Genomic DNA, 23,338 nt, shown 5'->3' with positions numbered 1-23,338 from the left:
ACGTCGGTTTGATTTCATTCGTTAAAACAGGGTGGACCACGTGAAGGTTGCAATCTCCCACCCCAAGATCATGTGTTGTGCTTTTATAAACGACCACGTCTTAAACAGTTGATCCATTTTGTTTCATTCTGGCAATTGATAAATAATTCCATTTAATAACCGCAGCACTTTTCATAGACCAGAAATAAATTATACACTATGCAGTACAAACATGTTCAGCGGCTTTAAATTCATTGATATATTAACAACATAATTGATTGAAAACTGGACAATTTATTGCTGATGGTGTACATGAGCTGGTAAGTGCTTGTTCAGAAACAAGACCCGACTGATAGGAAATAGTTTTTGCATTATGTGAGCTTCATACTGCATAATGCTGCTGACTATTTTGTAACCAAATGAAAGCAGAACTAATGTTTAGACTTCATCAATACGTCATTAACATCAATGTAGAAAAGAAGAAACTTGAATGATTTGACCATTATCTCGCCAATGTTTAGCTGAATATCAAACAACAGAGAAATCTGAAAATGGAATTTAAAAATGTGCTATTTGTTAATGACAGGGATTAATTGAATTGCAAAACGAGGAAATACAGATAAATTATGGATTTGCTGCATTCTTTATGTATAACATGACAGTGAGCTAGATAAACCAGTCTCTATGCATTGAGTCATTCTCTTGTTCCAGTTTCACCTGGGGCATCTTGAAGACATAAAAGGTTTTGATAATGCATTTGAAGATGACCAAGATGTAGGGAGATGGAGGATTTTAGGAAGGAAGTTTGGAAAAACAGGGACAAATCCAATACTAGAATAAATGGAAGCGCACAGAAAGAAAGAACAGAAGTGAGTTAGTGAAGGTTTCAGCCAAGTAGGTTTCAATATCAGGCTCCAGTAATATTGTATTATTGAATGCAGCCAGATTCATTTTCTTGGACCTCTCTGCCTGCACCCTCCAGTGTAAAACCTGCCTGTAGGTCATCCCAATGTCACACAACTTTCAAACTCTCCATCGGTGCCACAGTCCAAGAAGGGTAAGGTCTGCTCAGTCATTGCCAGAGTCTAAATGGACATAAGAGGAAGACTTAGTAAGAACATGCTGGAGGTAGCTAGGAAACTCGCCTGGCAACAATTCGTAGTTTAATGAAAGGCACCCTGGTGCCTTCCTCTATGAGCATATCACTTATCTAATGTGAATTGCAGAAAGTCTCATTAAAAGACTCTACTCGACAAAGTTAGATGCAAGGACTGGCAGACACCGATTTACAAAAAAGGACACAAAGTGCTGGAGTAACTCGACGGGTCAAGCAGCACCTGTAGAGGACATAGATAGGTGATGTTTCGGGTCGGGACCTGTTTGGTTTGGGTCAGAAGAAGGGTCCCGACCGAAATGTCACCAACCCATGCTCTCCAGAGAAAATGGGCTCAATGTCCTCTGGGATGTTTGCGGCAAGCCACCGAGAACAAGGATGGACCCAACGGGCCACGCGCAGCCACGTGGAGCGGCAGCTCTGGTTCGCCGCCACGAAGAAAACTGCCGAGCCCGGCTCTGAAGACCAGGGAGTTAAGGAGGAGGGAGCCACTGGCAATGACAGATGCAGGGAGTGGGCTGGTAGGAGAGGGATCGGGATATTGCCTCCAGGGCCTTCAAGGACAGCTGCGGGAGGCACCCCCGGTAGTCGCGAGAGAAAAGGTACGTTGGTTTGCAGGCCAGACCTGTCGAGGGCGATGGAGGAGGCCCTGCAGCAGCCTAGGGTTTACCGGGCTCAGGTACATCGAACATCTACGATCCAGTACATCGAACATACATTTAGACATTTTTTCATTGTAAATCTCGCCTAAATATGGTGACTGCATATTTGTGCTGTGCGAAGAATAATTTCACTCTACAGTACATATACGTGACAATAAAGAACCATTGAACCATGGTCTAAAGAAGGGTCTCGACCCGAAACTTCACCCATTCCTTCTCACCAGAGATGCTGCCTGTCTCACTGAGTTACTCCAGCAATTTGTGACTATCTTCAGTGTCACAAAGCATCTGCAGTTCCTGCCTACACTTTGAACCTTTGCTGCCCGACCCGTTGAGTTATTCCAGCACTTTTTTCTCTTATTTTGCCTGATAATTTTGTTCCTTTTGCCCTTTCTTGTCAAAAATGATGTTTCTTTAGAATTGTAAGCTTCATTTGCATATGGAAAGTTCTGGAATCCTGTTCAAACTAAAACATTCTGTACATAAACAGTGTTAGTCAGAAACAGGCATTATTATGGAGTCTGCAAGTCAGCCAAGAAACGTAAGTGTGACAGGCCTAGTGTCTCAGTGAATTATGCCGTGACGTACCTTACACTTGTATGTCCCTTGTTTTATATACATCAAGGTGAGATTGGGGATGGGAAAATTAGTGTTAATGTGACTATGCCTGGTGCAGACATCTTGGATTTATACCCATAGTTGCAGCATTATTTTCTGTAGAAGAAACGGACAATAAAAATACAGTTTTGTTATTTTAATGCAGTATTAAACTATTTTCTGTTGGCAATGATTATTTCATAGTTTGTCAGAACATGTATTAATCGCAGATGTGACCCACTCTTGTGAGTTATTTCTCTCTCAGTCAGCCTGATCTCGACTTTGTGGACTGCTAGTGTCAGAATGAGATTGTGTTACAGCACAATCATCTGGATGACATCAGAAAGTAAACAAAACTGACCATTCAAACAAGCCTGTCAAGGAAATAATTCCATGAAACGTATTTGAGTTTGTGTTAATTGTGGCACAATTTTAAATTGTGCGGTGGCACGTTGGCGCAGCTGGTAGAGCCGCTGCCTCACAATGCCTGAGATCCTTTTTTGTTCTTGACCTTGGTTGCTGTCTTAGTGGAGTTTGCACGTTCTCCCTGTGACTGCATGGGTTTCCTTTGGATGCTCCGGTTTCCTCTCACATCCCAAAGTCATGCAGGTTTGTTGGTCAATTGGCCTCTGTGAATTGTTCATATTGTGATACGAGTTGGAAAGAGGATTAACATAGAACTACTGTGAATGGGTGATCTGTCAGCATGGACTTAGTGGGTCGAAGGGCCTGTTTTCATGCTGTATCTCTCTAAACTAAACTATCTTGTGCACCACTGGGCCACCCACTGGTGATATTTGCTTGCCAGTCAGGCAGAGGTTCACTTGCATCTCCTCCAACCTCATCTACTGTATCCGCTGTTCCAGGTGTCAACTTCTGTATATCGGCAAGACCAAGCTCAGGCCCTTCCGGGTGCACCGGTCTCCTCACACATCCCAGAGACGTGCAGGTTTGTAGGTTAATTGGCCTCTGCAAATTGCCCTAAGTGTGTGTGGAGTAGAGGCAAATGTGACATAATATAGAACTAGTGTAAATGGGTGATGAATGGTTAGCGTAGACTCAATGGGCTGAAAGGCCTGATTCCATACTGTATCCGCCAGTCAATCTAACAATTATATGAATTACTCGGGTATTCCTTCATACACATTATTTATTGTTTTATTTAAATACATATCATGCATCTTTATCAGACATTAAGAATAGCTAAATAACTTGCTTGTTTAATTTAATCCGTAAGCCTAGCTTAGTTTATTGTCATGTGTACCGAGGTACAGTGAAAAACTTTTGTTGCGTGCAAACCACTCAGCAGAAAGACTATGTTATTACAATCGAGCCATCCATGATAAAGGAATAACATTTAGTGAAAGATAAAGTCCAGTAAAAGATATTCCGAGGGTCTCCAGTGAGGTAGATAGTTGCTCAGGACCTCCCTGTGTTGTTGAGAGGATGATTCAATTGCCTAATTAGAGCTGGGAAGAAACTGTCCCTGAAACTAGAAATGTGCGTTTTCACACATCTATGCCTCTTGCCTGATGGGAGAGGGGAGACTGGGTGAGACTGGTTCTTGATTGTGCAGGTGGCCTTGCCGAGGCAGCGTGAAGTGTAGATGGGGTCAATGGAAGGGAGGTCTGGGCTGCATCCACAATTCTCTGCAATTTCTTGCAGTCTTGGATGGAGTTGTTCCCAAACCATGTTGTGATGCATTCTGATAACATGCTTTCTACGACGCATCTGTAGATGTTGGTGAGAGTTGTTGGGGACTTGCCCAACTTCCTAACACTTCTAAGGAAGTAGAGGCATGCTTGCTTGGTGATAAAATTGATCCAAATCACACAATGGCAGTTTTAGGAATTTAAATGAAGAAACCTGGAAGTAAGATACTGGAAAACTGGCTGTGTGTATATAAAAAAAACGGCCAGTTTATTCACTCAGTATTCTTACCCCCCCCCCCCCCCCCCCCACCTCCCCCTGACCTCCTATATGGAAGTCATTCTCTTCCCACATTAGTAGGCGGGACTGTCATGTGCTGAGAGAATGGAGCTGCTGGGCTTGTACACTCTGGAGTTTAGAAGGATGAGAGGGGATCTCATTGAAACATCTAAGATTGTTAAGGGCTTGAACACGCCAGAGGCAGGAAACATGTTCCCGATGTTGGGGGAGTCCAGAACCAGGGGCCACACACAGTTTAAGAATAAGGAATAAGCCATTTAGAACGGAGACGAGGAAACACTTTTTCTCACAGAAAGTGGTGAGTCTGTGGAATTCTCTGCCTCAGAGGCCGGTAGAGGCAGGTTCTCTGGATGCTTTCAAGAGCGAGCTAGATAGGGCTCTTAAAAATAGCGGAGTCAGGGGATATGGGGAGAAGGCAGGAACGGGGTACTGATTGGGAATGATCAGCCATGATCACATTGAATGGCAGTGCTGGCTCGAAGGGCCAAATGGACTACTGCTGCACCTATTGTCTATTAGTGTGATTAACTTTTAACTGTCCAGTCAAAGCCCCAGCTCATTGGAAAGAATAATCAGAATTAAATGTGATGGACCACTAGACCTCTGTACTGGACACATTAAAGGCAGCAAACTTGTCATTTCTGTAATCTTATCCTCGTGCAAGTTCATAAACTGGTGATTTAATAGTGCATGGCCGTCCGAAGAGGGGGTGCAATGGGTGCGGTCGCACCCCCCATTTTTTCCCAGGGTAAAAAAAAAATCCAGAGTGGAAAAGAAATTTAAAAATTGGAGCGCAATATTTTTTAATTCTACACCAGGACAGAGGGAACCTTGGCCCTCTTGCAGCCAAACAGCCACTGGATGAATCCTGGCGTTGCGCTCGATGACCGAGAGGGCAGAGGCTTGTTCTTCCCCCGGGGCGGCTCGTTGCCGCTATCACTGCTCCCTCTCCGAGTCTGGGCAGCTCGCGCTGCAAAACTTGAGGGCAAGACTTTTGAATTCGGCGTCGGTGGCAAACTTCTCCCTGGCCAGGTTCTCTATCACCTCGGTCTCGAGTCTACAGTGCTTGAGGAAACTGTCCAAGCCCGAGCAAGCTCAGGAGAAGCGGCAGCTGAGGTTGGAGTGCGAGCACCGCAATCCGCCTTCACCAACCCGCCGCTTGAGCGGCTCCTTGGGGCGACCTGGAGCTGCTTCTTGGGGTGCTGCTGGCGTGGCGACTGGGGGGGGGGGGGGAGGAGAGAAGGGGAGGGGGGGGGGCGAGAGGAGGGGGAGCGAGGAAGCAGGAGAGGAGGGGAGGGAGAGAAGGGGGGAGAGGGGCAGCGGGGAGCGGGCGTCGACCAAAGGAGGAGGGGTGGGGAGGGGGTGATGACATTCGCAGCGCGAGCAAGACGCCGCAGACTTCAAAGTTTGTCAGATTTTTGAAGATTTTCATAAATAATTCGAGAAATAAATCATGAAATTTTTGGATAAGGCGATTTTGGACTCCAGGGGAAAAATCTCTACTGGAATATGTAAAAATGTAACCATTAGCGCATTGTTTTTTCGAGCATATGTGATTATACACAAACAAACGCACACACGAACAAACACACACACACATCCAAGATCACACTTTTAATAGTTACTAGACCAAGTGGGACCCAGGGAGGGGAATGGGGGAGAGAGGGGAGGGACAGAGAGAGGAGGGGGAGAGCCCCGAGGAGCGAGCCCCGACGAGCGAGCGGGCGGGCGAGAGAGTGTCGACCAAAGGAGCACCGACCGAAGGGCTGACGCAGTCTTCAGTCAACATGGTGACCTTTGAACAACGGGAGAGGGGTGGGAGGTGATGTCAGTCGCAGCGCTAGCATACTGTAGGCAGGCAGATCCATTGTCACGTCATCCGCGAAAACAGACGTTTTGATTTCAAAGTTTGATTGGATTTGTGATCATTTTTATTAATAACTCAAGAAATAAAGCACAAAATTTACAAGTAAACCGATTTCGGAATCCAGGAGGTAAATCTCGACCAGAATATGTAAACAAAATTCCCATTCGCACGTCGTTTTTTCGAGAAGATGTTAAAACACACAAACAAATAAATAAATACACACACACACACACACACACACACACACATACACACACACACACACACACACACACACACACACACACACACACACACACACACACACACACACACATATACACACACACACACACACACACACTCACAATCACATCCAAGATCAGAGTAACAGAGTAGTATAGTTATAATAAGGATATGATTGAATCAAAATCAAGAATTATAAATTCATATTTCAAATATGGTTTCACCATTCAGTAGTACTGATTTTCAGTATTCCATACTGATGTTTGGGAAAACAGAGGTTGCATGCAAAATACTGCTTTTCAAAAATACAATTTCTATGAAGTATGTTCTATTCCATTTATGTGAGAAATACCGATTTCCCCAACAAAATACTGATTTTCAGCAATCAAAATACGTAAATGCTCGGTGAAACTTGGTAACTGCAATTATTCACAATCACGTGTTTGAGAATTCAAAAGCCAATTTGTGATCTTGTTTATGAGTCATCATGGAACTAGAATTTGTTATAATAGTATGACAGTAAAATAAGTTAGTTTGAAAGCGATCATAGTAATGTAAATGCACCATTTAATTTTCATGATGGAAATTGAAGTCAAACTAAATTTTGTATTCACATCACTATTCCATGTTGAAATTGATGTGATGTGAAGTTGTTAGGTTGGGAGGACCATTAAAGGTGCACTGCACACACTAACACAGTCGAACAGTAACCGGCAATCAAATCAACACCCAAAACATTTTCTAAAAATAGGTTTTCTTTACTGCAAAAACGTACAGTATTTTATTTGCAGTTTTTGCATGCTCCTTTATAACATTTTACATAACATTTTACAACAGTACAACTTGATTATTAAAGGACAACTTCAATTCTTGATTTAAAACAAATTATCCAACAATGACCCCATTCCACCCACTAATTACTCTTGACTCAATCAAAATTATTTCTGAAATATTGGTCATAGATTTGGTGCAAAATTGCTTCAAAATAAGGCTCAGGCTGCACCAGAGAGCATTTAAAACCCCAAGGACCCCGGCCGCGAGACATCAGTTTTTATTCCAATGAACAGCAAATTCACAGAATCGGTAATATTGGTGGGTAATAACTCCAATAAGTGAGTTCAGTATTTCAACTGGACATGCCCCACGTCATGGGTCACTCGAGGTAAACATTCTCGGCAGCTGAGCTGCTGCATGTGTACAGACCTGCGTTTCATCCGTAGTCAGAATCGAACCCGGGTCTCCGGCGGTGTTGAATTGTTACTGGATTTAGCAACACTATTTCTCCCTTCTCCACTGGTCCATGCAGATATCTCAGCAATGACAATCTAATGTGCACAAATTGCATGTGACAAAAACGTGCATGAGAGGGCCAATTTCTCGGCATTATTATCGAAGTTTGGGCGGGGGTGATGACATGCTAGATGGTGGGGGCTACTCACAGGAAGAGAAAGGCCTTGGGGTACAAACCAGAACCAAGATATTACAAAGCATCAAACGCCCTGGAGTGCCAACGTTGATGATATTACTATGAAATGCACCAATTGGTGGTGATTTATTTTATGAGCTTATGTGGATGTAGGTTAACCCACTTGGTGCCGGCGAAAGCCAAGCACCAGTCATCAACGGGAATACACACAAAATGCTGCAGTAACTCAACGGGTCAGGTAACATCTCTGGATAAGGGTCTCGAGCCGAAACATCACCTATTCCTTTTCTTCAAACCTGCTGAGTTACTCCAGCACATTGTGTCTACCTTCGGTGTAAACCAACATTTGCAGTTCCTTCCTACACGGTAATTAACGAGAGAGAAAGAGAATGAGAATGTCCTCCAACGCTGCCGGGAGAGGTTCTGCGGATTTCCAGAGGGTGGGTTTGTGAAGTGAGATAGAAATAAGATCGAATTAATGTTCATAAAAGAGCGAAGCCTGTCTGCTAATTAGTTGACAGAATTCTAGATGAATTCATTGGTAGAATAGTTAACAATTTATACACTGTTTACGCAGCCAGTACTTTGTTTGCTTTTTCTTTATCACGAATGAACTTTGACAAATCCCGTGATTCCTTGTATTTTTCAGAATTCCAAAATTGCTTATTAGAATATGCTTTTCCGATTTCAGAATACATTGTTTTCAGCCTCAGAAATGTTGTGTGGTTTGAGAATTTTTCCTAACAAAATCACAATTTCTTTCCTCAGGCTTCACAGACACCAGTAAAATCAGCAGATCAAAGTAAAGATGAGGAGAGACCAAAGCCTAAGGAACCAGCGCCGACGTCAACGTGTCTGTTGGAGACCTGGCCCAAAGGAGAAGGGCTTGGCTATGAAGGCATGGGACTGGGGATGGGGCTGAGAGGGGCGATCAGATTACCATCCTTCAAGGTAAGTGGAACATGTGAGCACAAAACGATAACAGTGATTTCATGAAATATATTATAGCAATTTTGTCTTTCTCTTTCCAATATTTGAAGAATTCATAAAATTATAGACTGAAGAAAGTGCTTTCATGAAACTTTGGAAAGTAACTAAAATGACATTTGCTCTACACTAAAACTTTCACAACCAGGGTCCCCAGAGAGTGGACTTTCCCTTTCGGTTTTTAAGAGGTCACACAATACCATTCTCGGTCCCGAAACGTCACCCATTCCTTCTCTCAAGAGATGCTGCCTGTCCCGCTGAGTTACTCCAGCTTTTTGTGTCTATCTTTGGTTTAAACCAGCATCTGCGGGAAACATGTTCCCGATGTTGGAGGAGTCCAGAACCAGGGGCCACAGTTCAAGAAAAAGGGATAAGCCATCTAGAACGGAGATGAGGAAATACTTTTTCACACGGACAGATGTGAGGCTGTGAAATTATCTGCCTCAGAGGGTGGTGAAGGCTGGTTCTCTGGATGCTTTAAAGAGAGAGTTGGATAGAGCTCTTAAAGATAGTGGAGTCAAGGGATATGGGGAGAATGCAGGAACGGGGTACTGATTGTGGATGACCAGCCTTGATCACATTGAATGGCGGTGCTGGTTTGAAGGGCAAAATGGCCTAATCCTGCACCTATTGTCTATTGTCTACACATACTGCAAGATAAAGTCTGATTAAAGATAGTTCAAAGTTCTTCAATGCGAATAACTGTTTGGCTGTATCATGTTAGCCCATCTTAACACCTTACTTTGATGCTTTACGAAAATTAAGCTTTCAAAGTGACTTATTTCAGTGCAGCAGCTCGTAAATGTGCAAATTGGTATCTCACAGTTATCATTTGACGCAGGCAAAGGTTACAACATAGAAACATAGAAATTAGGGGCAGGAGTAGGCCACTCCGCCCTTCGAGCCAGCACCGTCATTCAATATGATCATGGCTGATCATCCAATATCATCCTGTCCCTGCTTTTTCCCCATATCCCTTGATTCCTTCAACCCTAAGAGCTAAATCTAACTCTCTCTTGAAAACATCCAGTGAATTGACCTCCACTGCCATCTGTGGCAGAGAATTCCACAGATTCACGACTGAGTGAAAAAGTTTTCCCTCATCTCAGTCCAAAATGGCCTACCCCTTATTCTTAAACTGTGACCCCTGGTTCCGGATCCCCCCAACATTTTTCCTGCATCTCGCCTGTCCAATCCCTTAAGAATTTTATATGTTTCTATAAGATCCCCTCATCCTTGTAAATTCCAGTGAATACAAGCAAAGTCGACCCATTCTTTCATCTTATGTCAGCCCCACCATCCTGGGAATTAACCTGATGAACCTAAGCTGCACTCCCTCAATAGCAATAATGTCCTTCCTTACATTAGGTGACCAAAACTGCACACAATACTCCAGATGCGGCCTCACCAGGGCCCTGTACAACTGCAGTAAGACCTCCTTGTTCCTATACTCAAATCCTCTTGCTATGAAGGCCAACATACCATTAGCTTTCTTCATTGCCTGCTGTACCTGCATGCTTACTTTCAGTGACTGATGTACAAGGACACCCAGGTCTCATTGCACCTCCCCTTTTTCTCATCTGACACTATTCAGATAATATTCTGCCTTCTTGTTCCTTCATCTCCATTTACTGATGGACGTGTTGTTCAATACTATTCAATAAATGGGATTTTCAAGAAAGTGGTTGCATTATGTGTCTGTAATAATTTGCAGGTAAAGAGGAAAGAACCTCCTGAAGCTGCCTCCTCGGGTGATCAGAAGAGAATTAGACCCTCCACGCCCCTGGATGATGATGACGAAGGTTGGTGTTGTTCAAACACATTTATACTGCTGTCCTACATTGCTATTTATAATTTTACAAACACCAATTTGGCTGCTTTCTGACACATTTTCTGAACAGCTCTTTTTAAATCTACCCATTATTCAAACCTCACCTTCAGTACTGATCCACCTGTTGTGAGTCTGGAACTCTGTGGTTGAGTTTCCCACTGTGCTGCTGCTTCTCCAACTTCAAGCACAGCACAACCTTGCCTGCTTTTGCCTTCGCATCTCCCCGCCACGTGTTGCTCAATGTTATTCCATCATCAGTGTGAGCCCAGGACGATTTTGTCTGACACTGTGCAAGGTACCTGCCATGTCCACCATACTGGCAGTGGTTATGTGGGTTTATTGCCACTTATTGAATGTTTTCATTGTTTGTGTTTAGAGTCTGAGCGTGATCGAGAGATGTCGGACGTTGCCAGCCACTCTTCTGAATTATCTAAACGAGACCTGGAGTCGGTAACTGAGAGGCGAAAACCAGCAAAACCACTAAAGCTGGACAGCGAGGGCGAGGAGGAGGAGGAAACTTCTGGGAAAGAGGAGGAAGAATCTTCATCAGAGAAAGAGGATGAAGAGGAACAGGATGATGAGGTTTCTGAAAAGGCGTCATCGGAGAAGGTTAATTTGTTCAACAATGTTTTATTTAATTTAGATTTTAGAAATACAGCACAAATTGGCCCATTGGCCAACTGAGTCTTCGCCAACCAGTGATCACCCCATACACTAGCACCATCTTACACTCTAGGGAGGATTTAAACAATTTCCGAAGTTAATTAACTTACAAATCTGTACGTCTTCGGAGTGTGGGAGGAAACCGGAGCACTCGGAGGAAACCCACGCGGTCACAGTGAGAATGTACAAATTCCGTACAGATAGCATCAGTAGTTAGGATCGAACCCTTGGTCTCTGGCGCTATAAAGACAGCAACTCTACCGCTGCGCCACTGTGCTGCCTTATGTTGAAAGTTAAGGTGGGCGTCTAGTGTTAAAAGCTTGTCCAGTGGCACGTGCCACCAATTTGAATTCTGATTGTCAATGTTTGTTGAACTGAAATCGCCACCAAAATAGGGGTGTCCTTCAGTTCAAAAAGGACTTTGGCTGTGCACATTACTTTACAACACTCTCAAATTGAAATGGGTCTCTAAATGATTGGAAACTAAAGTTCAGAAGGAAAAAATAACATTGATTAATTAGTAAACAAATGTACGGTGTTTTGACAGAAACGCACCTATGCAAAATTGAAAAATGCTGGAAATCTGAAATAAAAACAGAAAATGCTGGAAATACTCAGCAAGTCAGGCAGCATTTATCATCATGCAGCCACGCTGTCTCTGCTTGATTTTTCCAGGTGTCCCACTATTGCCTGGAACGTGCTACCAAGGTGGTGGTGGTGGAGACGGATACCATAGTGGCGTTTAAGAGGCTTTTTAATAATAATAATAATAATATCTTTTATTGTCATTGCACGTCAGTGCAACGAGATTTAGTATGCAGCTCCAACCGATGAAAAAGAAAAGTAAAATAAATAAATAAGCTGTGTGGTTTTAGATAGTCACATGGATGTACATGGAATGGGGGTACATAGATTAGGCGCAGGCAGTTTGGTCTTGACATTATGTTTGGCACAGACATTGTGGGCCGAAGGGCCTGTTCCTATGCTGTTCTAGGTTCTATGTACCTCCTTCATAATTGCTTCTAATGTCAATCCAGTGATGAGATATAGGCTGGTTCAACCATACATTTATCTGCTTTTTTCTCCCGCCCTTTTTTTGAATAGGGTGTCTCATTGCCAGATTTGCAATTTGGCTTTATTACGGTGCTAATATAAAGTCATAACAAACTGATAATTTATTGAATAAGCAAAAAACAAAGTGCTGGAGGAACTCAGCGGGTCAGGCAGCTTCTGGGGAGGGAATGGACAGATGACATATCAGGTTGGGACCCTTCATCAGTGATAGTCTGGGGGGCAGGCGGAGAGAAGGCTGGAGAAAAGTGGGGATGGGATAAAACCTGGCAGGTGGATACAGATGAGGGGGGAGTTTGACTTGGCAGAAGGGTGGAGTAAGTGACAAAGGTTAGAGGTTAAAAGGAGACAAATAAGGAGAGAAGAGGGGGAGTGAAATGTAAAGCTGGAGGGGGGGATATGGGTGGAAGCAGACTAGGGTAGGAGAAAGAGGGGGTTAAATGGGAGATTTAGGACTCTGGGATGGGAGGGAAAAGGAACATGGTGACTAGCGTGCTGAGAGAAATGGGTACGCACTGGGGTATTAATTAAAAATGAATTCAATGTTAATACCGTTGGATTGTGAGCGACCGAGGTGTTGTTCCAGTTAGCATGTGGCCCATGGCAATGGAGGAGGTGAAGGACAGAAAGTTGTTGTATTTAAAGTTTCGGTAAAGCTGCTGCAAGTAACAATGTCAATATTCTGGTTTGTATCCAGTGCACAAGATAAATAAACACATTTGAACTCAGAGTAAAAGGATGTACTGTTAGAAAGAAGATAAGGAGGAATTTCTTAATGGAGGCCATGTCATTGAGTATTATTAAGGCGGAGATTGCCAGATTCCTGATTAGTAATGGTGTAAAGGGTTATGGGGAGAAGGCAGGAGAACGGGGTTGAGAGGGAAATGTATATCAGCTATGATTGAATGGCGGATTAGACTTGATGGGCCAAATGGCCAATTGTGCTCCTATGACTTATGAACTATTAAAACAAATTTTAACCTAAAAATTGTAAATAATCCAAACTTATGTAGCCACCATTCTTCCAACGAGCTGCTTATTTTGTTAGTGGAGAATTTGTTTTGTTGTTAGTGAATGGAATTAAGTAAAATTTACCAAATGTTTTCAGGAAGAAGATGGTGAAGAGGCAGAGGCTGAGACCAGTGAAAAGGAGGGGCTGGACTCTGAAGAAGGTGAGATCTTGCTCAGCTGGTGACAGATAGGAGCACATAACAGTTTTAATCTGTCTGAGTTTAACTTTACACAAATTCACCTGTGCCACTCTGCACTGAAGAAAATTGGGAGAGGGCAATGCAGAATGGACATCGGCAATCTATAGTTCTTAATCTGTGCGCGGCAATCCAAAAAGATTATAAGTACACTATAGAATTCAAAAATAGACACTAAGTAACAGCAGGTCAGGTAACATCTTTGGAGAACATGGCTCGGTGACATTTTGGATTGAGACCCTTCTTCTGACTGTTTGGGGGGCGGGGTGGTGGGGTGGTGGTGGAGAAAGCTGGAAGAGAGAAGGGGGCAGGACAAAGCCTGGCAGAGTGTTAGGTGGATACGTGAGGGTTTGTAATTGATCGGCAGGTGGTTGGACAAAGGCCAGAGATGAAAAGACTCAAAGTGTGAGATGAGATTGAAGAGATGTTAATTGTGCAGACAGTGGAAGGGGATGCAGGTGGAAGGGGAGGGTGAGGGGAGAAATAGGTGCTAGTCCAGGTGGGGCACAGGCAATAGAGGGAAGGTGGGTGGGGGCAAGAGGGGAATTTCCGGTTTAGGTTCGTTACCTAAAATTGGAGAATTCAATGTCCATAGTGCAAGTTACCCAATCGGAAGATGTGGATTTCAAAATATATTTTATTCCAGTTTGGGTGTCTAGTTTCAGTCGGTGAACAGTCAGACTGGTCCGTAATTGACACGTATCACCAGCCTGGATGTATGCTTTGAAAGTGTAGATTAATACTGTACAGTTATTGGGCGGCATATTGCTAGACCTGGCAATTACTTGGAAATGGTTTCTGTAATCCCGATGTTTACCATCTCTGCTTGCCTGCTGTCACCTGAGCCAGTTCTAGAGAGCCAATTTTGCTGGCCCAAGATGCCTGAAGTCAAGACACAAACAGCTGGAGTAACTCAGTGGGTCAGGCAGCATCCTTGGACAATATGGATAGGTGACATTTCCAGTCGGGACCCTTCTTCTGTGTGAGGAAGGGTCATGACCTGAAACGTCACCTATCCACATTCTCCAGGGATGCTGCCTGACCTGCTGAGTTTCTCCAGCATTTTGTGTCTTTTTTTTGTTAACCAGCATCTGCAGTTCCTTGTTTCTGCCTACAAGCCGAGTTATGATGCCCTCACAACATGTAGACCTCGGGTGCTAGAGTGCAGTTACCCATCTCATAAACAATGGACAGATTTTGACAGAAGGCAAAGCCAACATTCAGAGGATTTAAATCTGGGACTAACTTCACATCAAATCGCCAAATGCCGGTGGGTGCAAAAAACAGTCGATTCATTTTCTTTGTGTAGAAAGGAACTGCAGATGTTGGTTTAAACCAAAGATGCACACAAAATGTGGAGTAACTCGGCGGAACTGGCAGCATCTCTGGAGAGAAGAAATGGGTGACATTTCGGGTCGAGACCCTTGTTCAGACTTCTTCTGAAGGGTCTCGACCCAAAACGTCATCCATTCCTTCTCTCCAGAGATGCTGCCTGTGCCGTTGAGTTACTCCAGTGTTTTGTGTCTGTCTTCCATTAATTTTCTTTCTTTGATTGAGTTACAATGAAGTAAGATTTCCCTACTGTTGCTCAACATTTTTTTGCATATTGGATCATTGCATCACCAATGTCTCTTCAATCCCTAGTGACTTGAGTATTGGATGTTGCAAGTAACATTGTGATTCCTGTGTGAACAGATGAAGCGATCAGCGTTGCATCATCAAAGGTGGAGGTTGAATATTCAGACGACAGTGACGAGTCCTCGGAATATGAGTCCAGCTCGGAAGACGAGGAGGAGGAGGAGGATGAGAAGGAGAAGGCACCACTATTACGGGAGACTGAGATAGAAACGGAAGCAGCAGTGGCCACAGTGGAGGCATCAGGCCATGAAGCGGAGGAGGTACCTGAGCTCCTCAGTGCGAGTATTACAGATGAAGTTCCTCCAGAAACTGAGCCAGTGGTAAAATCTGCTCCATCGCCAGTTGGAGTTCCAGGTGAGGTCACTGCATTAAAATACAAATGGGAATCCGACTCTTGTTTTTTCGTAAATGTACCGTGCTCAGATCTCATGAGCGAGAAAGTTCGGCACAAACTGAAGAGTTGGTGCGATGAGGTGGGAGTCGTTGGGGGAGGGGGAGGAATGCCCATGCCGCTTCAGTACAAGATCTCAACGTTCTGATATTCTTCCATGAAGGTGTGGTGTGTGGTGGAACAGGTCTTCAAGCACAGTAAGCTTTCTGACTGGGGCCAAATCAATTGAGATGGATCAGGGGTCTGTGGACACGAGGAGAGGATTGGTTGTAGTTGGTAGGCCAAGGGGATGATCACGGGAGATGATGGGGGCTGAGGTTTGGTGAAGAGTTGACGGGAGGAGCAGGGGAGTGCTAGAAAGATGGCTGCTGGGAGCAAATGAGGCTGGCCGGCTTATTCTGGAGGAATTGAAAGAGAGTGTCAGGTGGTGGTTTGGGAGAAATCTAAGAACCATGGAGTTGTGGCAGGAAAGAAGGTGGGTTGCAACACAAATGATCAAAGGAAAAGTGCGGAAGTTCGACACCTTGTGGCAACCCAGGCAGAGTTGCCCTCTTACCTAATACCAGATCGAACCTTGGCACTCATTTGTTAAAGGCCCACAGATCCAGCTCAAGCTTTATGTTTATCATAGAATTGCACGAGTCAAGTCATCCATACCATGTATTGGGCATGTCTGTTATGTTTCAGGGTCCATTTATCCTACGCCTAGTGGACCTTGAATGAACATTTAAAAAAATTCTGGATCTTCGATCAAGGCTTGTGGGTTTTGTGGATTGAGCCGGCATTTAATTACCCATCCCTAGTTGCCCTTGAGAAGGTGGTGATGTGTTGCCTTCTGGAACTGCTGCTGTCCTTGAGGTGTGGTGCACCCACAGATGTCTTCAAAGCTTGGTCCACCCACAGTGCTGTTGGGGAGAGGGTTCCTGGACTTTGACCCAGCAACAGTGAAGGAACGGCGACGTAATTCCAACCCGGGATCATCTGTGGCTCGGAGGAGACCTTCCAGTGCATTAAACACCCTTTGGGGTTCAGTCAAAATCCAAGACAGTAACTCTTAGATTGGTCAGCAGGGTTACTAAGGAAGATGAAATTTGGCTCTCTTGCCACCCTGTCAACCTGTGTTGTTACTTCCCCTAGGTCTCTCTGTTCTACAACACTCACCAGGGATCTACCGTTTACTACATTTCTTGCCCTGGTTTGCTTTACCAAAATGCAATCTCCCACATTTATCTGAATTAAACTCCATCTGCCCTGCCAAACTCAATCAAATTGATGAGACACAATTTCCCATGCACAAAACCATGCTGAAAATCCTTAATCAGTCCAGGTCTTTCCAAATTCATATAGATCCTGTCTCAGAATCCCTTCCAAAAACATGTTAGGTTGTAGTTCCCAGGTTTTTCCTTGCTGCCTTTCTAATAGAAAGCACAACAATAGCCACACTCCAGTCTTTCAGTTCCGTGCCCGAGTTATCAATGATACAGGCATTTTTTCCCCTCGCACCCCACAAACCCAAGGTAAACTTAATCAAGTTAATCCAGGGCAGTGAGATGACCCAGGATATACCTATCCCAGAGGTTTATTTACCTTTTGTGTGCTTTAAGACCTCCAGCACCACCTCTTCTGCAATACAATATAATTTTATTTATCCCAGGAGGGAAATTGGTCTGCCAACAATCATAAAAACATAACAAGATCCATGAAACATGAAAGTATAGTGACGAGTGGAAAGTCCAGGATTGAGGATGTGCAAAGATTGGGGAGGGGTGGGAGTCAGTCTATCCCACGACGGAAGGAGGAGTTATACAGTTTGATAGCCACATGGAAAAAGGATCCCCTGTGGCGTCCTGTGCTGCTTTTTGGTGGAGCCAGTCTGTTGCTGAAGGTGCTCCTCGGGTTGAGGGGGTGAGCTGCATTGTCCAAGATGCTCCGCAGTTTGAGGAGTATCCTCCCCTCCAAGACCATCTCCAACTCCACACCCAGGAAGGAGCCAGTAATGTGGACTCACTTCAAGACATTGTGCTTCTCTTCCCCATGTTCCCTAGAATATCTGTGTCTTTCACCACAGCACGTATAGATGGGAAATATTAATTTAGGACCTCGTCCCTCTTTTGTGGCTCCGCACTTGGATGACCTTGTTGATATGTTGTGAGGGTTCCAATTCACTCCCTAGTTCCTTTCTCTTTTGCCCTTAATATACTTGAAAGACTCTTTGGATCCTCCTTTACCTTATCTGCCAAAGTTATCCCATGCCCCTTATTTGTTCTCCTGATTTCCCTGCCAAGTGTACAGTTTCCTCTAAAGAATGTACCCGCCAAGTATTGCTGTTAACTCTTTTGAAGCCAGCTGTTAAACCGTAACTGGGCAGTGTGGTGGTCAGTAAGTGACAAAAGAAGCAGCCTCGTGAGTTGATATTATCTGGAATATACCTGGTTGACTGGGTGTTGGAACCAGATTCAACAGCAACCAGATCTCCAATTAGAAAGGAAAAAATAAAAATGTTACACTTTTAAAGAAGGTTGTGAAGAAGCGTCCCAACCCAGAATGTCACTTATCCCTGTTCTCCAGAGACGCTGCCTGACTCGCTGAGTTACTCCAGTACTTTGTGTCTTATTTTATAAACTAGCACCTGCAGTTCCTCGTGTCTACCGATTATTTAAAAATAGCTGTTTGCAGTCCACTTTTCCTAAATCACTTTTTAATCAGTTGGAATATTTACCCGAAAAGCAAAACGCATCCTAAAGGCCCTGTCCCACTTTCCCGAGTTACTCACGAATTCTCCCGGGTTTACCCTTGATTCAAAACCAGAGAATGTCCTTAGGAGTCCGTAGATATTTTGTAGCGGCACGTAATGCCAGCCGTAGGTACTCGGGGCATCAGGTAAGTCGGGACGTTTTTTCAGCATGTTGAAAAATGTCCACGAGTAAAAAAAAATATCCCCGAGTACCTACGACGGCTCGCTATTACCGTAATTGTCCGAGTTTGAATCAAGGGGAAAACTCGGCAGAATTTGTGAGTAACTCGGGGAAAGTGGGACAGGCCCTTTAAGAAAAGTCATGCTGGGCTCAATGGCAGCCTCTATGTGATTTAGAGAGTGAAAATAATGATGCATAATATTTCTTGGAGTTATCTCTTGTTTTGCAGACTGTTTTACTGATATGTCTTTATTGTTGACTTCCCTGCAGCAGAGGAGCCTCATGCAGATGGTGAACCGGAACCTGAAGTGACTGAGCTTCCGAAAGTTGACACTGCCGATGATGTTTGCGTTCCCAGGCCATCCACTCCAACGGGAGCTCTCGCCACGCTGTCTGTCATTAAAGGCAGTGTCCTGAACAAGTCCGATGACAGTGACCCAGAACTGCGTAATAAAATGAAGTTCACCCTGTCGGCCACCGACGAGGATGACGGTCTTCCACGTACGCCCGGCAGAGAAATCACGATCCACTTTGACTGTGAAACCTCCACGTCATCCCTTGCAAAACCGTCTATGTCCATCCCAGCAGCTCCTCCAACGCCTGGCAAGCAGGAGATACCCGTGGTCATTAGCTCTCCAGTTCTCGAGCACGCGGTTTTGATGAAAACGCCATCTGAAGATGGTCCACCAAGAACTCCTGGGCGAGATTTTGTGGCCGACCCCATCAAAGGTCTCACACCTTCTCTGAGCACCGACACCATTCCGGGCAGCGAAGGGCCATTAACAGGAAACAGTTTGACCATGAGCTCACCTCGCATCCCTGGCAGTCCATTTATGTATCCATCTCAGTCCCCTGGTGTAAACTCCGGAGTCCCTCGCACTCCAGGCAGAGATTTCAACTTTGCTGCTTTCCCAGAGACAAATACAGCCACTGTGTCTCCATTACTAGCATCCAAGAAATCTTCACTGGACGAGGAAAAGGAAAAACTAATACATAAGGAGCCATCCAGTACGACCCCATTGATAAGTGTGAATAGTGTGCTTTCAACTCCCCTTCCTCTGCCTGTCACTTTGATTACTCCTCCTGGTTTCCCAATGGAATTGGGGTTACTGCCTGACTCTGCCCTGAGTCCATTAATAAAATCTGCAACTGTGCCAAATAACAAGGAGAAATTGGAAGAGGAAATCAAACCGGAAGCTGAGAGAGTATTAGTTTTGTCAGAACCAGCACCACCTTTGCCTCTTGGCATTGTTCCCAATGAAAAGCTACCCCACCACAAAATCGCCTATACAAAAGAAAAGCACGCACCTCAAGCACCAGCACCCGCTTTAGATTCCCAGTTAAAGGAAGAACCAATGGTAAACATTGCCAACCAGCTCAGGCCTCCTCTGCAGGCTGGCACAGATGAAGCTGATACTAAAGACCTTGGTTGTACGCGTGTACACGATCACGTTGGTCTGAAAGACCCGGCAGCTGCTATACTAGACTCTTGGGACGAAAGTGGCGTCAATTACACGGGAACACCAGAGGAGTGTCGAAGCAAAAAACAGCAAAAGGAATCTGACAGACTGATCCCGAAGGAACTGCAGACAAAGATCAAGATTGAAGACGAGGATGACGAAGATGAGGAATATGAAGTCAAACAAAAGGCTAAATTTAAAGAACAATGGACTCGAAGGCATAGGAAAAAATATGATGAGTGGTATGATGATCTTCCATCATCTGACTCGTCTCCACCTCGGTCGCTGTTTAAACCCCGCTCTGAATTCGAGGAGATGACCATTTTGTATGACATTTGGAATGAAGGAATGGACGAGGAAGATATTAAATTCATGAAAATTACGTATGATAGAATGCTTCTGCAGGACAATTGCATGGACTGTCTGAATGACACACTTTGGGTCCATCATCCTTATATCCTTTCAGGTTATTACATTTACCTGTGCTGAAACAAAATAACTTAAACATCTCACCAAGTCAGATAGAATCTCTGGAGAACATGAAAAAGGTGACGTTTCAGGTCGAGACGTCCTCAGATTATATGATGAGATTGCAAATATATGATCTTCAGTATGAAGAAGGGTCCCGACCCGAAACGTCACCAACCCATTTTCTCCGAAGATGCTGCCTGACTCGTTGAGTTACTCCAGCACTTTGTGGTCTATATTGTAAATCAGCATCTGTAGGTCCTTGTTTCCACGTTCTAACATAAACATGGTTGCTTTTGTTTTTGAAGGGAGAGAGTTATAAGTTCATAACAAATTATATTTGATGCTTAAATTTGTGTTGGTGATAAATGGAAGAGTAAATTAATAGAACATCATTAATATTCTTGCTCTTCTGCAGATTGTAAAACTGCAATTGCCTATGCAAATATGAATAATGTGATTGATTGCATATCCAAAAAATTATGTGCATTTAAAATGATGAATAATATTTTCATTAAAATTTAATTTTTTAGTTTAGTTTAGAATTACAGCATGGAAAGAGGCTCTTCAACCCACTGAGTCACCCATTCACACTAGTTCTGTGTTATCCCACTTTCCCATCTACCCCCTACACCAAAAGGGGCAATTTACAGAGGCCAATTAACCTATAAACCCGCACGTCTTTGGGATATGGGATGGAAACAGAACACAGGGAGGAAACCCACGTGGTCACAGGGAGAACATTCAAACTCCAAACAGGCAGCACTCACGGTCAGGATTGAACCCAGGACTCTGGTCCTGTGAGGCAGCAGCTCTACCAGTTGAGCCACTGTGCCGCCCTTAAGACCTATGGAAAATGCAGGCATTTTATTCACCAAACATAAATCTCTGAGCATTTCAATACTGTTGGCTTTGGTTCCCATTTTGCTAAACCTTGGGTTCTACCACTTTAAAATTCCATACCCAGTTCCTACAATTTACATCCGGCTTCCAGGAATTGCACTTCCATTTCAAGAACTGCTGCTATCAAGAACCAATTGCACTCGTGCACATCGAAAGAGCCCCACAAAATAACATTTTAAATTCTAACTTCACTACATCCCCAAATTCAAGTCGGGTACCAACTCCCAGCCTCATCCTTGCCCCATCTATACTTATATTACAATATTTCTAAATGAACTGAATAAGCCTACATTCATTAAAATGTGAGTAATTGTGATCAATGCAATATGTTTGCGTTTATTATGGTCACTTACGCCTAGGTACAGTCAAAAGTTTTGTCTTGCCTGCTATCCAAACAGATCAGAAATTATTGTGCCTATGTATTGAATATCTAACTCAGTACAACAGATAGAGAAAAGGAAGAAGATACAGAGGGAAGATCATAATTCTCAGCATTGTTGCACATCAGTTCCATAAACAAGTAATTCGCTAAATGTAATTGAAAATTATGCAAAATCTTCAGGCTTCATTACATCTTTTATATCAGGGTTTGCAACCAAAACCCTCTCAGTAGAGTCATCTTCATCCAAACATTGCCATAAGGAAACCCAATCAAAACTTTCCAACATTTCGTAGGGAAAGTGTTATGTTAGGATTTCACTGTCATTTATTAATGGAGCAATCAAATAGGTTATAAATGCTATTACATTTTATCTTTATTTTTACCATGCTCATGATCAAAATAGGTTTTGAACAAAAGAAGCAGTTGGAGTTTAATGGTGTCACAATTATCCATTGAATTGTCGTGTGTGTCATTTGATCCTTTTGAAGCCTTTCACTGCAGACTCTGTCCAATATCTGTGCTATATATCTCAGAGGAAATTCAAAGCTGGCTAAATAATAGGTATCTTGCAGTCACTGATAAAATCAGTTGAAAGTGAAATTAAGAAAAGATGGAAGTGAAATATATATATATATTTAAAAAGCTACTAGCTGTATATATTAGAGAGGAGTAATACATAGTAGCCTATACTTGTGACACCATATTTCAGTTCACATTGATGTTATACTATTTAGAAGCTGAGCTAAATTCGCACAATTTATCCATTCCCATGAGAAAGACTGAGGGGAAAAGCTTTTGGTGTGCTGGCCTTTATAAATCAGAGCATTGAGTATAGAAGTTGGGATGTAATGTTAAAATTGTACAAGGTATTGGTGAGGCCAATTCTGGAGAATGGTGTACAATTTTGGTCGTCAAATTATAGGAAAGATGTCAACAAAATAGATAGAGTACAGAGGAGATTTACTAGAATGTTGCCTGGGTTTCAGCAACTAAGTTACAGAGAAAGGTTGAACAAGTTAGGTCTTTATTCTTTGGAGCGCAGAAGGTTAAGGGGGAACTTGATAGAGGTCTTTAAAATGATGAGAGGGATAGACAGAGTTGGCGTGGATAAGCTTTTTCCATTGAGAGTAGGGAAGATTTAAACAAGAGGACATAATTTGAGAATCAAGGGACAAAAGTTTAGGGGTAACATGAGGGGGGAACTTCTTTACTCGGAGAGTGGTAGCTGTGTGGAATGAGCTTCCAGTGGAAGTGGTGTAGGCATGTTCGATTTTATCATTTAAAAATAAATTGGATAGGTATATGGATGGGAAAGGAATGGAGGGTTATGGTCTGAGTGCAGGTAGACGGGACTAGGGGAGAATAAGTGTTCGGCACGGACTAGAAGGGCCGAGATGGCCTGTTTCCGTGCTGTAATTATTATATGGTTAATAGATAAGCACAGTCTTTTACCCAGGGGAGGTGAATCAAAAGCAAGAGGACATATGTTTAAGGCAACTTTTTTACTCAGAGGATAGTAGATATATGGAATAAGCTGCCAGAGAAAGGTAGTTGTGGCAGATACTATGAACAGCATATATAAGACTCTTGGACAGGTAGAT

The 23,338-nt window shown here is 43.5% G+C and overlaps 1 protein-coding gene across 1 annotated transcript in view; it reads left to right on the top strand.

The window, feature by feature from the left end:
* The window catches only part of LOC129709397 (histone-lysine N-methyltransferase SETD1B-like), a 96,222-nt gene that overhangs the window by 61,580 nt on the left and 11,304 nt on the right, over window positions 1-23,338 (top strand). The window contains 6 exon segments of the mRNA XM_055655724.1: window positions 8,589-8,771; window positions 10,522-10,609; window positions 11,015-11,247; window positions 13,481-13,544; window positions 15,276-15,572; window positions 18,795-20,441. Of these exon segments, the coding sequence (XP_055511699.1) occupies window positions 8,589-8,771; window positions 10,522-10,609; window positions 11,015-11,247; window positions 13,481-13,544; window positions 15,276-15,572; window positions 18,795-20,441 (2,512 nt within the window).

Source organism: Leucoraja erinacea, chromosome 25 (genome assembly GCF_028641065.1).
Source record: "Leucoraja erinacea ecotype New England chromosome 25, Leri_hhj_1, whole genome shotgun sequence".
NCBI classification, from domain to species: Eukaryota; Metazoa; Chordata; class Chondrichthyes; order Rajiformes; family Rajidae; genus Leucoraja; species Leucoraja erinaceus.
The sequence above is the reverse complement of the archived record's forward strand: the minus strand, read 5'-3'. Positions and strand labels throughout refer to the sequence as shown.